This window comes from Scyliorhinus torazame, chromosome 8 (genome assembly GCF_047496885.1).
Source record: "Scyliorhinus torazame isolate Kashiwa2021f chromosome 8, sScyTor2.1, whole genome shotgun sequence".
In the NCBI taxonomy this organism is placed as follows: Eukaryota; Metazoa; Chordata; class Chondrichthyes; order Carcharhiniformes; family Scyliorhinidae; genus Scyliorhinus; species Scyliorhinus torazame.
In genome coordinates this window covers 271,238,514-271,254,762 of record NC_092714.1, presented here as the reverse complement: position 1 = coordinate 271,254,762, position 16,249 = coordinate 271,238,514, and the positions used below count along the sequence as shown (strand labels likewise).

Here is a 16,249-nt window from a genome sequence, read left to right as displayed (position 1 = left end):
TTCTCGCTCTCCAATGATATGGGTTTGGAGTTGTCCAAATTCCAGAAAGCGTGCAAGGTCTCCAGTTCATAATCCTAATTTAAGTTTTATTTGAATAAAAAGCCAAATATGATCAATTTTGAAAGCAAACAAACTCAATTTATCATCACAGAATTGTTACAGCACAGAAGGAGGCCATTTGGCTCATCTTGTCTGCACCAACTCTCCAAAATAGCCACCTGTCTTTTGAAAGTAATGCTGACCACCACAAGATTGCTAACTTCAAATTTGTTGAGACTGCTCAGAAAGTCACAAACCCGAACCCCGGGAGTTCTCTCTCTTTTGGTACCTGCCCACCTTCCTTCTCTCACAGCTGTCAGCCTTATACTCCTCTCTCTGACATCGGAAACATTCGGAGTTGAATATGCATTCAACTCCAGTGCTGCCGATTGTCAGAATGTCTGGTGACAATTCTGCCAAACCTCAAAGTTACCCCTCTTTTGAGATATCAGTACAGGTTCATAGAATTTACAGTGCAGAAGGAGGCCATTCACTCATCGAGTGCACTGGCCCTTGGAAAGAGCACCCTACCCAAGCCCAGGCTTCCACCCTATTCCCGTAAGCCAACCTAACCTTTTGGACACTAAGGGACAATTTAACGTGGCCAATCCACCTAACCTGCATATCTTTGGATTGTGGGAGGAAACAGGAGTACCCGGAGGAAACCTATGCAGACTCGGGGAGAAAGTGCAAACTCCACACACCGTCCCCAAGTTTGGAATCGAACCTGGGACCCTGGAGCTGTGCGGCAACAGTGCTGACCACTGTGCCACCCTCAAATCACTGCATTTCCAATCCTTCCATGTCCCATTCTAAGTTTGTAGCCCCTTCAAACCTTTGGTATTTCAGTTCTGGCCTTCTGTGTGTGTCTCTCTCTTCTCCCCATCTTATCCTATTGGTAGCAGTGTCTGCGGCTGCTTTGGTCCATTCGACAACTCATCCTGAAGCTACATAACCCCATTATCTTCAAAACGCATCTTTATGCTTCATGGCTACTTCTAATTCTCCTTCTGTGCCTCAATATATTTTTTCTTTCCGTAGGCAAAGTACCTCTGAACAATTGCCTGTGAAATACACAATATAAATGCAAGTTATTGTGTTTGTGTGCTTGTTTTATTAAAAATAAATGTGGTTTGCACAATGAAATGGTGGAATTTCCTTGGAGCACTCATGGCTGTTTTAGCGAATTTCCCCAATACTGTTCAACCCTCAATTAGTAACGGTATAGATTGTTTGAATCAAAGGTTGTGAGGCATCTTCTGTATCTAATCGGCTCACAAGTCTTGCCCTGTCAATGAGATGTGATTAAAATGGTGTGAACTAGTATACGGTGGCACAGTAGCCAGCACTGCTGCCTCTCAATGCCAAGGACCTGGGTTCGATTCCAGCTTTGGGTGACTGTCTGTGTGGAATTTGCTCGTTCTGCCCATGTCTGCGTTGGTTTCCTTTGGGTGCTGCAGTTTCCTCCCACAGTCCAAAGATGTGCAGGTTCGATGGATTGGTCATGATCAATGCATGGAGATGGGGGTGTGAGAATGGGCCTAGGTGGAGTGCTCTTTTGGAGGGTCGGTACAGACTCGATGGGCCGAATAGTCTCCTTCTGCAAGGTATAGAATTTGATGAGCAAGTAGTTACTTCACAAATGTGATGCACAGTTTATTTGAACCGAGAACAAAGTCCCTGCTTTCTAACTATCTGTAAGAAGCGATGACCTCCATTTTATCTCCAGCTCTTTCAGAAATGTACACAACATACAGAATCAATTTACAAATTTTAGGTAAATCAACAGACCAGAAATGTGAAGAGTATGGAAACCAAAAGAGAAAATGCTAGAAAATCTCAGCAGGTCAGGCTGCATCTGTAGGGCGAGAAAAGAGCTAACGTTTCGAGTCCAGATGACCCTTTGACCCTTTTATCCAGTGTATGGAAACTCTTGCATATCTTTTTTAGTATTTCTCCCTCATTTATAATATTATTACCTTTGTGCTTTTAGTATGTTGCAATAGGTAGTGCAGACCAAATAAAAGTGATGCCGGAAATATGAAATAAAAACAGAAAATGCAGCTAAACCCAGCAGGTCTGGCAGCATCTGTAGAGAGAAACAATTATCCTTCTACAAAACGGTTCAGGCCAGTTGGATGCACAGTCGAGTCATTCACATTTAAATTTGTGTCCTGTAATTTCTTGGGCATGTTTTGATCCTGCAGCGTAGAGGGGAAGCACGAGTGTTGTTGAAGAGAAGCAACAACATCTTTTTAAATGGTAATCATCAAGGCTGTAAAGATGCAAATGGTCAACACTGGCTGGAATTCTTTATGGTCGATTTTGCTAGACCACTGAATCTTGCCTCTCACTGAGAATTGGGAAAAAAAGATCGGTGCTTTTCTATCGTGATAGAAATACAGGTTCCAGTGATGTTAGCAATACGGAAACGTATTACGCAACAGCTGAGACTGTTTATGCACACATACCACAAACTGGTTTTATCTTGACTGAAGTATGGGTATGTTGTAACTTCAGACGAGTTGCCTGGGACTTTGTGTTGGCTTGTTTTTTTTTTTAAAAAGTCTTTTAACACTTGAGTGACCATAAGACTATAAATAGTGGGAGTAGGGGTAGGCCATTTGGCCCCTTAGAGCAGCTCTACTATTCAATAAAATGAGACGATCTGACCATAAAAAGAGAAGTGAATGAATCGGACACTCAACGGAAAATGAACTTAAATTCTGGGATTTTAGTTGTGACCGATTTAATCGTACATTGCCTCCAATGTCCAGCTCAAAAGGCAGCAGTTAATCTAAACCGACTGGGTTCCCAAATGATTCAAAATTAGTAAATAATGCTATATTAACAAAAAACTTGCTGAAATTGTCCCAAATATTCCATGTTCAGAGGCCATGAGATCAAGCTGCACTGCAACATTTATGCACTTTATACTGGCACTTCAATATACCATTGTTGAAGATGCTGTCTCTTGTATGAAATGTTAAATCAGGGCTCATGTCCTAGTCCACCTTAAACCATGTCACTAAAAATATTAATTAATCGTGCCATTTCTATTTTTTTCCTATTCATTCATGGGATGTGGGCATTGCTGGCTAGGCCACCATTTATTGCCCCTCTCTAATTGACCTTGAACTGTAGGGTTTGCTGGGAAAGCAGTAGGGCAGCACAGTGGTTGGCACTGCTGCCTCAGTGCCAGGGATCCGGGTTCGATTCTGACCTCTGGTTACTGTACATTCTCCCCGTGTGTGCATGGGTTCCTCTGGGTGCTCCGGTTTCCTCCCAGAGTCCAAAGATATGCAGGGTAGGTGGATTGGCCATGATAAATTGCCCCTAGTGTCCAAAGGTTAGGTGGGGTTACAGGGATAGGACACGTGATTGGGTCCAGGTAGTTTTTTTGTTGTTTCAGAGGGTCGGTCCAGACTCGATGGGCCGAATGGCCTCTTTCTGCACTATAGGGATTCTATGATTCTATTATTTTTTAAAAATAAATTTAGAGTACCCAATTAATTTTTTCCAATTAAGGGGCAATTTAGCGTGGCCAATTCACCTATCCTGCACATCTTTTGGGTTGTGGGGGCGAAACCCACACAAACACGGGGAGAATGTGCAAACTCCACACGGACAGTGACCCAGAACCGGAATCGAACCTGGGACCTCGGTGCCGTGAGGCAGCAGTGTTAACCCACTGTGCCACCGTGCTGTCCTATGATTCTGTTCCATGGTAGGAAAAATAAAGAAGCTGAATATTTAAATTAAGAAAAACTGCAGAAAACGAGCTCAGGGATTTGGGGTTCCTCCTGCATAGATCACAAAAAACTAGCATGCAAGTTCAACAGGTAATAGGGAAGGCAAATGGAATCTTGGCCTTTATTGCAATGGGAATGGAGTATAAAAATCTGAAGTCTTGCTAAAACTATACGAGGTGCCTGTTAGACCTCACTTGGAATACTGTGAACAGTTTTAGTCCCCTTATCTAAGGAAATATGTACTGGCATTGAAGGCAGTCCATACTGACAGTGGAGGCAGCCCAGAGAGGGTTCACTAAGTTGATCCCGGGTATGGAGGGATTTTCTTATGAGGAGAGGTTGAGTAGGCTGGGCCTGTACTCATTGGAGTTTAGAAGAATGGGAGGAAACCTTATTGAGACATATAGGATTCTCAAGGGGCTTGGCAGGATAGATGCTGAGTGGTTGATTCTCCGCGTGAGAGAGTTGAGGACCAAAGGGCATAGTCTCAGAGTAAGAGGTCGCCCGTTTAAGACCGATGAGGAGGAAATTCTGCTCTCGGAAGGTCGTGAATCTGTGAAGTTCTTTACCTCAAGAGGGCTGTAGAGGATGGGTCGTTAAGTTATGTTAAGGCTGAGAGAGATGGATTTTACCAGTAAGGGAATCGAAGGTTATGGGGATACGGTGGGAAAGTGGAATTGAAGATTATCATTTCAGATCAATTATGATCCCATTGAATGGCAGAGCGTACTCGATGGGCTAAATGGCCTGCTTCGGCTCCTACGTCTTATGGCCTTTGTAAGTGCTTAATTAAGGAAAAATGCTTGTCTAATAAGTTACATGAAAAATCCCCACTTAAGTTAATTGCAGTTCTGACATGCCATCACCTCTCAACCATAAGAGGCTACCATCTAATGCTGCTTTATCTGTGAAGCAAAAGGTTAGAAGTTCTTGATTTTTGTGATTTGCTTCCAGTGTTGGGTGAACTGTGGAGAAATTGGAAGATCGCAGTCTAAAGTGTCTAGTTCCTTGTTTTAGTAAAGTGGGCGACTACCTCTCAAACAGGATTGCATCATTCATAAACTTATTCTCTAATACTAGCAGGCACAACTGGAATTGCAGTTGTGTTTATACAAGTTTTATTTCTCTTGCATTCCCTCCTATTGGTTTACCTGCATTGGATTTTTAAAAATTCCCAACAGCTACTGAAGAAACAACACTCTCCAGGGAAATAACTCAAACCTCTAACAAATTCCTTCAGGGGAGATGGTTTTAAATTAAGGGGCAGTTTAGTGTGGCCAGTCCACCTACCCTGCACATCTTTTGTGTTGTGGTGGTGAGACTCATGCAGACACGGGTTCAGTGGAGATGTTCATCACTCCAATCTGCCCTCCCCTCGCAGCAGTGATACCTCAGACTCATGAACAATTTCATGAGAGAGAGAACATAAGAAATTACAGCATAGAAAGAAGTCACTCAACCTACAGCTGTTGTTAGACTTTGAGCTGAAGCTGCTTAATCATTCTGCTTCCATGACAATTCTGTGTGCCTTGTTTCTGCTACCACCCTTCCTCTTTTAAATCATGCCCCTGCTTCAATGGTTACTTGTGCTAAAAGAATTAAGGTCCAATAACTCAGGAGAAAAGCTAATTCCATCTTTCATTCTTGCGGTTAGGCTTGAATCTTTGTTCTTTGCTGATTTACCAATTCGTGTCAACAGATTTTCACTATTCCACAATCGTTCATAAGTTGAAACAGATTCCCATTATTTTAAATTTTGCGAAATAAACCCAAACTTTTGAACCTTGATTCACAAATAGATTCTCATATTCCTGGACCAATACAAAAGCAGGATATTGTGGATGGTGGAAATCTGAAATAAACCCAGATAATACTGGAAATCCTGCCTTTCCCTCCTCTTGAGTCACTGTTGAATGCAAAAGAGCGTTTGTCATATTTACTTTCTTTTTGATTATAGAATCATTACGATTTCCATACATTTGTCAAATGTCTTTTTTATTTTTGATCTAATGTTTGTCGTTCAATCCTTGCTTTTGATATGCCCCAGTATTTTTGGCCTGACTGTAGCTTACCTTGATCTAATTCAGTTCTTTTAATATTTCTCTGTTGTTTAGATGGAAAATGGCTGATCATCTAATTTGGGTTTCAGCTCTCAGAAATTGACTAATTTCCAATTGAATACCCTTTAATGGGGCCCTTCTATGCTTAACTTCATTGAAAATCTGTGGGATTATGGTCACCACTTCCCAAATTTCCCTTCCTGTGGATAACTACTTAATCCTGCATTTTTATCCACTAAAATCAAAAGGATCTTTCTTCCAAGATGTGCTTGTACGATTACATTTAGAATTATCTTTTTATCAGCTGTAAGGACTGGGATAAAATATGAATTCAAAGGACAACGAGTAATGGACCAGAAGAAATTAACTGGGAAATATTAGTGAACAATGTCTCAGTTGATAGCTTGTATTATTTTAATATAAATTGAGAGTACCCAATTCATTTTTTTCCAATTAAGGGGCAGTTTAGCGTGGCCAATCCACCTACCCTGCACATTTCTGGGTTGTGGGGGCAAAACCTACGCAAACACGGGGAGAATGTGAAAACTCCACACAGACAGTGGCCCAGAGCTGGGATCGAACCTCGGCGCGTGAGGCAGCAGTGCTAACCACTGCGTCCCCATGCTGCCCTGTTGATTGCTTATATAAAGATAATTCAAACGTGTAACCAATAAAAACGTATGGTGAGCTAATTTTCTTCAATAGATAAATGTCAAAGTGACGAAGGATGAGTATAGAGTTGGAAGTCTACGGAGTATCCTGGGGATGAGTTGTGCCTGAAGATTTTCACACTACCAAAATATACTCATTATTTGAACTGTGAAAGAGTAGTCAAAGGAAATTAAACTTTTCAAAGTGAAAAGAGTAACAATGAAATTCAATATTAAGACGTTTGAAAAGTACTAGATATTTCTCGAAATATTTTTGACGATTTCCTGTACAATAGTGAGCATCCTAGATTTTGAATTCAATTTGTCAAAGGCATTTGTAAAGTTTAGGGGTTTGCACTAACTTAAAATGATAGCATGACTTTGTAAGGAAAATATATTTGAGAACCGCTTTCGAAGAATGATGCATGCAAGTTAACTTATGTTGACTTTGAACATTTTTTCACATGCCACATGGAATTTTTTTCTTCTCTCATTCTCACGATGTGAGTGCTGCTGTTAACATTGGCACTTATTGTTTGTCCCTAATTGTCCTGAGAGAGTGGTGGTGGGCCATCGCCTTGTACTGCTGGGTAGCAGTTTGAATGGATTGCTTGGGCTATTGAGAGTTAAAGATGTTTGTGAAGGACCAGAATCTCTCACTGGCAGTAGTGGGTAAGGATGGCTGATTTTCTTCCCTATTAGACGTTAGTGAGCCAGTTGGTTTTTATGGCAATCTTTTAAAAAAAATTTTTTTTAGATTACCCAATTAATTTTTCAATTAAGGAGCAATTTAGTGTGGCCAATCCACCTACCCTGCACATCTTTGGGTTGTGAGGGCGAAACCCACACAAACACGGGGAGAATGTGCAAACTCCACACGGACAGTGACCCAGAGCTGGGATCGAATCTGGGACCTCAGCGCCATGAGACTGCAGTGCTACCCACTGCGCCACCCTGCTGCCCCTGGTTTTTATGGCTATCTGATAAGTCCGTAGTCAATTTTACCTCAACCAAATTTGTACTTCTAATTTTTTTTTAAACTTCAAATGTTCAAATGCCATTGTTGGCCCCAGTTTCTGAAATATTTTATCCAGGCCTCAGGATTACTAACCTTGTAATTTAACCACGGCACTATTGTATCTGTGTGAGGCAGATGAAAATAAAGTTGTCAATTATTCAGTACTAGTGAGGGTTGATAGGAACTTGGTAGGGAGGGGATGTGTTGCATGGGATCCCGATACTGAATATTTGAACTCCTTTCTAATCCATATAAATTACCAGAATAACACTAGTTTATTGCCAGGAAAGAAAAAGGAATAGAAACCAGATGCAGCTAAATATTAACAAAATGATTTAAACTGCTAATGCAATTGAGCAGGAAAATGGCAAAACTAACTGGAAAATATTAATTGAATGCAAAAAGAAAACTATTATTTGTCACAGGATGTACAGTGAATGGAATTAAATTCCATTTTGAATATGAGCCTGGAAGTTATGGACTAATGAGCTAACTGCCCTCCATAACTTGCCTCCTTTCGTACCTGCAATTGACCACAATGTTGTTTACTATTTGCAATTCAATGAGATTTCATGGGAAGGAAATTTGTGGCATATTGGCCCTCTTGAAGAATATTTAGGTAATAGTGTGATTCAGTGTCCAGGTAACATGCCCATTTTAATTGAAAGAGCAAGTTAAATGCAAGACTATATAACTTTCCGTGTTACTGTGCTGCTTGGGAATATTATATTGAATTTTAGGGTTTGCGTCACAAAACGATGAAATCAATTTTACATTTAAGGATTGATAACCAAATTTAAAAGGGCTCTCGTAAGTTAGATTGCAAACTGTTAATCAGCTAGCCTCATGCTGCTTTCAGTATTTTTGTTTCCGGTTGATTTTCCATCAAAGTGATACTATACGTTGTGGCATACATCTTGGGAGGCTGCGTTGCTGTAATTAGTTTAATCTGTTGCACAATATGATACTGTTTTCACTGCTACTGTATGTTGACTGGTGTCCTAGAGCAATGTTATTAAATACAAATCATTGACAAACCACATGCATGGCTATGGTGACGCTGTTTGAGCCATGTGCACTAATGTTGGTAGAAAACTTGCCTGGAATACACGCATGTTTTCATTTGAGCATTTACTTGATGGAACATGCAGTGCAAACATTTGCAGAAATTTTCTTATCACCCAAGTTTGTAATTCTGCCTTCAATTTATCAGACCGACACATGTTAGTGCAGCATTGATGTTTTCTGTCAGCAATTGCAAGTGGTCTGTTGACTTCATCAGATTTATTGCTGAGATTACTGATTCGTACAGCGATGTGAACTAGGTTCAGCCCCACACTCTATCCAGAATGCGGTTGGATGCTGCCCTTTGAGACATGCTTTGTTGGAGCAATTGTCCCGGGGTGGTTATTTGAATTGGTCGAATTGACCATGTGGGACTTCTCTCTCTTTGCAATGCAAGTGTTTCTTTGATGTTGAAGTCGCCTTTTCACCTGTATTACAAGCCATATTAGAATAATAATAATAGCTTATTGTCACAAGTAAGCTTCAATGAAGTTACTGTGAAAAGCCCCTAGAGGATAAGCAGTAACCAAGGCGATTGAGGACACACTTTTGTGCATTTGTTAATTTATAATCACAAATATAATTAACAGCACCTAGATTCCCAATTTTCTCCAAATGGTTAATAAATGAACATTCTTACCAGATTTCTCAGGAGTGCTTGTTTAAAAGTGTACTATAATATAAGTAAAATTGCATTATTTAGAGGTGTGGGGAACAATAAAGTACCATTTCTTGATTGCGATGTTCCTCGTACTGTATACATTTTATAATCTTCAGATTAGCTGTTATCAGTGTTTATTCATAGGTAGTCTACTCAATTCAAAACTGTTTACTCCAAATTAGCTGTCCACGAAGTCTAACCGCAAATGTGCCAATTTGCTTAAATAAATTGCTTAACTGAATTATCCAGTCATTTGAATTTTTAAACACAGGACTGAGCTATAAATAAAGTATCCCAACAATTTATATTTGCATAGCACCGTTGATATAATAGGACACACTGGGCGCATCACATGAGTATTATAAAATAATATTTGATAGTTATTAAAAAAAAAGGAGATATTGGGTCAGAAACGCTTGTCAAAGATGTTCAGTGGTGTGGTTTAAAGGAAGGTAGAGAGGCCGTGAGGTGTTATAGAACATTACAGCGCAGTACAGGCCCTTCGGCCCTCAATGTTGCGCCGACCTGTGAAACTACTCTGAAGCCCATCTACACTATTCCCTTATCGTCCATATGTCTATCCAATGACCATTTAAATGCACTTAATGTTGGCGAGTCCACTACTGTTGCAGGCAGGGCATTCCACGCCCTTACTACTCTCTGAGTAAACAACCTACCTCTGACATCTGTCCTATATCTATCTTGTGGGGGGGTATTCCAGAGCTTGGGCCTCAGACAATCCAAGGTGTGGCCACCAGTGCTGGAGTGATTTAAATCGGGTATGCGCAAGATGTCAGAATTAGAGAAGCGCAGAGAGATGTGCTGCAGAAGATTTCAAGATAGGGAGAGGGGAAGCTATGGAGTGATTTGAAAACCAGATCAGAATTTTAAAATCACATTGTTGCTTAACCGGGAGCCAGTGTAGGTGAGTGAGCACAGTTATAATATGGGAACAGGACTTGCTGCAAGTTATGACCCACGCAGCAGTGTTTTGGATAACCTCAAGATCCTAGCGTGTAGAATCTTGGAGACCAACCAGGAGTGCATTGGAATAGTAGAGTCTACAGGTAATGAAGGCACAAATAGAAGTTTCAGCAGCAGTTGAGCTAAGACAAAGTCAAGTCAGGCAATGTTATAGAGGTGGAAACAAGTGGTCTTCGTGATGCCACAAAAGAGCCCAGAAGCTCATCTTGGGGTTGAATGTGACGCCAAGGTTGTGAACAGACTGGCTTTTGGAGGGAGTGAAGTCGGTAATTGTGGTTAGGTGGATTGACCATGCTAAATTCACCCTTAGTGTCCATGGATAATAATAATCACTTATTGTCACAAGTAGGTTTTAATGAAGTCACTGTGAAAAGCCCCTAGTCGCCACATTCTGGCGCCTGTTCGGGGAGGCCGGTACGGGAATTGAACCTGCGCTGCTGCCTTGTTCTGCATTACACGCCAGCTATTTAGCCCAATGTGCTAAACCAGACCCTGTGCTAAAACAGACCCTGTGCTAAACCAGCCTCATGCAGGTTCGGTTATGGGGATAGGGTGGGGTGCGTACTCTGAGGCCAGTGCAAACTCAATGGGCTGAATGGCCTACTTCTGCACTGTAGGGATTCTGAGTTTCAACTGTCAATAGCGTAGAGCTGGACTCGCTAGCTTCTCTATGTTTGATGCGACAGGTTTGTGCACTGAAGTATCAATTTTAATGTAAATAAGGGTGCGCACGAAAGTTCAATTGGACTGGTCCTGAATTCAAATCACTTGTTCTTTTGATGCTCTAAGATGACACCATATTAATAGCATAAATATGAATGAAAAATGCCCCAATGGTTAATAGTAAAATGGAGAACTTAACATTTCTGGAAATATTAAGTAAACATCCTTGATGAAATTTCCTTTTTTTTAAAAATGCTGCTTGGATTTGCTGCAATGTAATTTGCAGTGGTCATTTAAAAAGGCCTTTTAGGGACAGATAATAAATATTGATAAAGATCCTCTGAATGAAAAAATAATTCTGATACAGAGCTTCCAAATGTTCAAAGAGATGGTGTCACATAATTTGAAGACAAGTTATGTTGGCATGCTGCACGGCTATATCAGTATTGGAATTCTCTACCCACAGTGGGCTGTTGATACGCCGTGTTAAATATATTTAAGACTGACATTTTTGGATACTGACGAAGTTAAGGAAGGTTGATTTGAAGTAGATCATCAGCATAGAACATACAGTGCAGAAGGAAGCCATTTGGCCCATCGAGTCTGCACTGACCCACTTAAGCTCTCACTTCCACCCTATCCCTGTAACCCAATAACCCCTCCTAACCTTTTTGGACACTAGGGAAAATTTAGCATGGCCAATCCACCTAACCTGCACGTCTTTGGACTGTGGAGGAAACCGGAGCACCCGGAGGAATCCCACGCAGACACGGGGAGAACATACAGACTCCACACAGACAGTGACCTAGCAGGGAATCTAACCTGGGACCCTGGCGCTGTGAAACCACAGTGCTAACCACTTGTGCTGCCCATTTATTGAACAGCAGACTTGAGGGGCTGAATAGTTTACTTCGGTTCTTATTTCATATGTTTAGTATGTAGAAACCAACAACAGTCAAAACATAGAATTTTATAATTAATTCCTAGAACAAGAGCATCATTGCAAGGCTGGCATTTATTGCCCATTCCTAATTACCCAGGAGAAGGTGGTGGTGAACAGCAATTTTTCTGTAGCAGTTTTATACAACTGAGTAGCTTGCTGGGCACATAAAAGTCAACCACATTGCTCTGGGTCTAAGGTCACCGGCCGGAGCAGATAAGGATGCCAAATTTCTTCCCTAATGGGCATTAATGAACCAAATGGATTTTCACGGCAATCTGATAGATCACCATTACTAAGAATAGCTTTTTATTCCAGATTTATTATTTAATTGAACTTAAATTTGTCCAGCTGCCATGGTGGAAGTTAAAACATGCCACTTAAGTATGAGTCCAGGCCTCTTGTTATAATAATAATCTTTGAGTGTCACAAGTAGGCTTACATTAAAAATACCGGACAACCTTAGCAGGACTGACAGCATCTGTGGAGAGAGAAAGGGAGCTAATGTTTCAAGTCTGGTCGACGCTTTGCCAATTCAACTTCAGACCATGAACTCTGTCTTCTATTTTAAATTTCTTTCTCCCAAGTACCAATCTGTATCTTGCTTTTAATGCTGATCTTTATTCTGCTATTAAAACCTACTCCGGACCAATGCTTTGAGTTTAAAACTCTTATCACCACTCCCTTTGTCTTGTGTTCCATGACATCTTTGTTATTTAATCTCCCCTGCCCTCTAACTTAATCCAGACCTTTTTTAGTCCACCTGCACCAACCCCTTTTTATTTTAATCGCATGAAACCCATCACATTGCTCCTCCTCTGTTCCGCGAAGAGTCATATTAGACTCAAAACGTTAACTCTGCTTTTTCCATAGACGTTGCCAGACCTGCTGAGGTTTTCCACTTTCTATTTTTACCTCTGTATTAATCCAGTAGTTGCAGTCCCTCTAAAATTGACCAGGACGCAGTAACTGCCCTCTTCTCCAAAGAGTTCTCATCCATCCGAGGAGACAGATGGGACTTGGTTTAACAACCCATGTGAAAAAACAGCATCTCCATTAACTCTTGGAGTGCCAGCCTTGATTTTTGTGTTCCCTGTCATGAAGTGGAGCTTGAATCCACAATCCTCTGACCCACTACTGAGAGCACCACCCATTGTTCTGATGATTAGCAGGTCACAGAATATTCATGTTGTTCTAAAACCATTTTAGATCTTTGACCTGTTGGTGACATCCAGATATCCTTTTAAAGTGCCACGGTTTTCTTCTGAATAACAGCACAGTAAAGGATAATTATTTCACTAAAACTTATTTTTTATTCATGGGATGTAGGCATCACTGGCGTTTATTACCCATCCCTAATTACCCTTGAAGAATTTAACTTCTTGAGTGTGACCAAGTGGCGAGCTGGGCCAGCCCAGAAGGCACTTGAGAATCAACCATCAATTACACATTATCTCTGTGTCTGCGTGGGTCTCACCCCCCACAACCCAAAAATATGTGCAGGGTAGATGGATTGGCCATGCTAAATTGCCCCTTAATTGGAAAAATAGAATTATTTTAAAAATAAATTTAGAGTACCCAATTAATTTTTCCAATTAAGGGGCAATTTAGCTTGGTCAATCCACCTGCCCTGCACATCTTTGGTTGTGGAGGCGAAACCCACGCTAACACGGGGAGAATGTGCAAACTCCACACAGCCAGTGACTTAGAGCCGGGATCGAACCTGGGACCTCGATGGCGTGAGGCAGCAGTGCTAACCACTGTGCTATAAATTCAATGATAATCTATGATTAATCTAGGACAAAGGTTCGGCACAACATCGTGGGCCGAAGGGCCTGTTCTGTGCTGTATTTTCTATGTTCTATGTTCTACCCTGGAAAAATAGAATTGGGTGCTCTAAATTTATATTTAAAAAAATCAACTATCAAATTAATGATGAGCATTCTGCCCACTAATGTCTGCAGCTCTACCAGGAGGATATCTGGTCCAGTTTTTGAAGTTATTGCCACAGACAGTATAATTAGAGATAATGCAAAAATGGACATTACTTTTTCAGTGGATTTCTCTGTAGTTACATTTGTGATTTCCTTGGTTGGTATATGAAACAATTAAATCAACAGAAAGCTGGAAACCAACTGGATTGGTCCTATGTTGAGAATTGGTTGGAAACTTTTTGATGTCCTCAGCTTCATAAACTTGGAAAACTGCATTAAGTGACAGCTGTGGGGCAGCATGGTGGCACAAGTGGTTAGCACAGTGGCCTCATGGCGCCGTGGTCCCAGGTTCGATCCCGGCTCTGGGTCACTGTCCGTGTGGAGTTTGCACATTATCCCTGTGTTTGCGTGGGTTTTCACCCCCACAACCCAAAGATGTGCAGGAGAGGTGGATTGGCCACGCTAAATTGCCCCTTAATTGGAAAAAAATTAATTGGGTACACTAAATTTATAAAGAAAAAAAAAGTGACCGATGTGGCACAATGGGAAGCGCACTTGCCTCTCAGTCAGAACAGGACCACAATATTTGGGCTGAAATGAGTTCAATGCTGTGGGCGTGTTGCACTGTCACGTGCCATCTTTCAAATGAGACCAAGGTCCCGACTGTCCCTCGGGTATCATCACATTGCTATTTGTGGGAGCCTGTGTGCAAATGGGCTGTTGTGTCCTCGCATTATAACAGTGACAACATTATAAAAGTACTCTCATTTGTTTACCGCTTCGGGGCTTCCAAAAGTGGAAGGCTTGATATAAATGCACATTATTTTTTATACATGTCTGTATGATGCTTGGACTGATCGGCCACTTTTATTTCCAGGTTGCCAGTTGACAAAAATTAGGAGCTGGTAATTAATTACTTTCTCAATCTAAAGGCCTGCCTTCTCAACCTTGCCCCTCAACTGAGGTGTGGTGATCCTCGGGTTAAATCACCACCAATCAGCAGAAAGCAGCCTATGGTCATCTGGGACTATGGCGATTTTACCTTTACTTGAGTAATGTAACAACTGTGGCGTTTCGTTTTCAGAGAAGTAAAGAAGGGTAACGCAACTATAGAATATTTTGATAAAATTAGAAAACCTGGGACACAGTTTACACTGAAATCGTACGCCACAGCGTTGTTCTGTACATGTGCTTCCTAGTCTGCATGATGTAGTGCTTGTGTTACAGTACCTTATTTTCTTATTCTTTGCAGCAACCAGAAGATAATGTGGATTTTTTTATGGACATTCCAGAACCTGTAGGTCCATTTCTGTCACCGGATCATTTAAACCCTCCCGAAGAAAGCTGTTTCATCAGTAATACAGATTCGTATCAAGCTATTGACGCTGTATTGAACATGTTGAGCGATAAGGATCCATTGCTGCCATCATCCAGTGAACCATTCAGATTGGAGCTGCAGGCAGAAGGTAGTGAGCAGTGCCAGATAGACACAACTGAAGGTATTCTAAATTTGTGTTAATATATTGAAGAAATCTTGGAATGATCCAACCTGATACATTTGGCTCGTAATTAATTTGGCTATTAAATACTGAGATTTGTGGAGTATAGCAAAGCATGCATTGTGTTTTGAAATTAGGCTTTACTTAGATTTGATTATTTAACAATAAATCTCACTCTGCAAGTGGTCTGTGAACAAAAGTCTCAGTGCACCATTGTTTCTCTGCTCAAGTAATTTTTACATTGCAACTCCCCAAATTTAGCTTGAGGCTGCCTCCCATTTGGTTTAATAAATACCTAATTTGGAGCCTGGGGTATGTAGTTTACTAGGATATTTTATAGCCATAGACACTGACCGCTCTGAAAGAGGCCATTTGGTCTGTTGTGCCTCTTTGAAAGAGCAGCCATGTAATCCCACGCCTCGCCTTTTGTAATTCCTCATTAAGTACCTGTCTAACTTTCCTTAAATATGTATGGAATCAGCCTTCATCATCCTTTTAAATGGAGTGTTCCAGATCCAAAAAACCTTAAGTGATTTACAGTATTTCAGACAACTCACAGATAATTTCATGTTTAACAACCCAGGTGTACCAATTGGGAGCATCTCCCAATTTCCACCTCATCTGGAGTTTGTTCTCTAACTTCGTGTATATTTCCATTCCTGGGAGTATTTGCATGTTCCACTGAGATCATTTCTCATTCTTCTAAACACCAAGAGTATAAACCCAATCTGCTCAAACTCATCATAATACAGTCCTGTCATCCTTGGAATTAATCTTGTGAACCCTCAAAGCAAGTATATACTTCCTTGGATAAGGATATTAAAACTGCACACATGACTTCAAGTGTGATTTCTCCAAAGCCCTGTACAATTGTAGCAAGATTTCCGCACGTTTATATTCTAACCCCTTGCAATAAAGACCAACGTGTCATTTGCATTCCTAATTGCTTGCTGTACTTGCATGCTTCCTAATTGCTTGCTCTAC

General features: G+C 41.0%; 1 protein-coding gene across 8 annotated transcripts in view; it reads left to right on the top strand.

The window, feature by feature from the left end:
* LOC140428638 (death-inducer obliterator 1-like) overlaps window positions 1–16,249 on the top strand; it is a 208,984-nt gene that overhangs the window by 58,845 nt on the left and 133,890 nt on the right. For 4 of the 8 annotated variants that reach the window (XM_072515305.1, XM_072515304.1, XM_072515308.1 and 1 more), the window contains one exon: window positions 15,019–15,265. In XM_072515305.1, the coding sequence (XP_072371406.1) occupies window positions 15,019–15,265 (247 nt within the window). Of the gene's footprint in view, window positions 1–15,018; window positions 15,266–16,249 lie in introns of those variants that run through there. The other 4 variants (XM_072515307.1, XM_072515306.1, XM_072515310.1 and 1 more) reach the window with 2 other exon arrangements.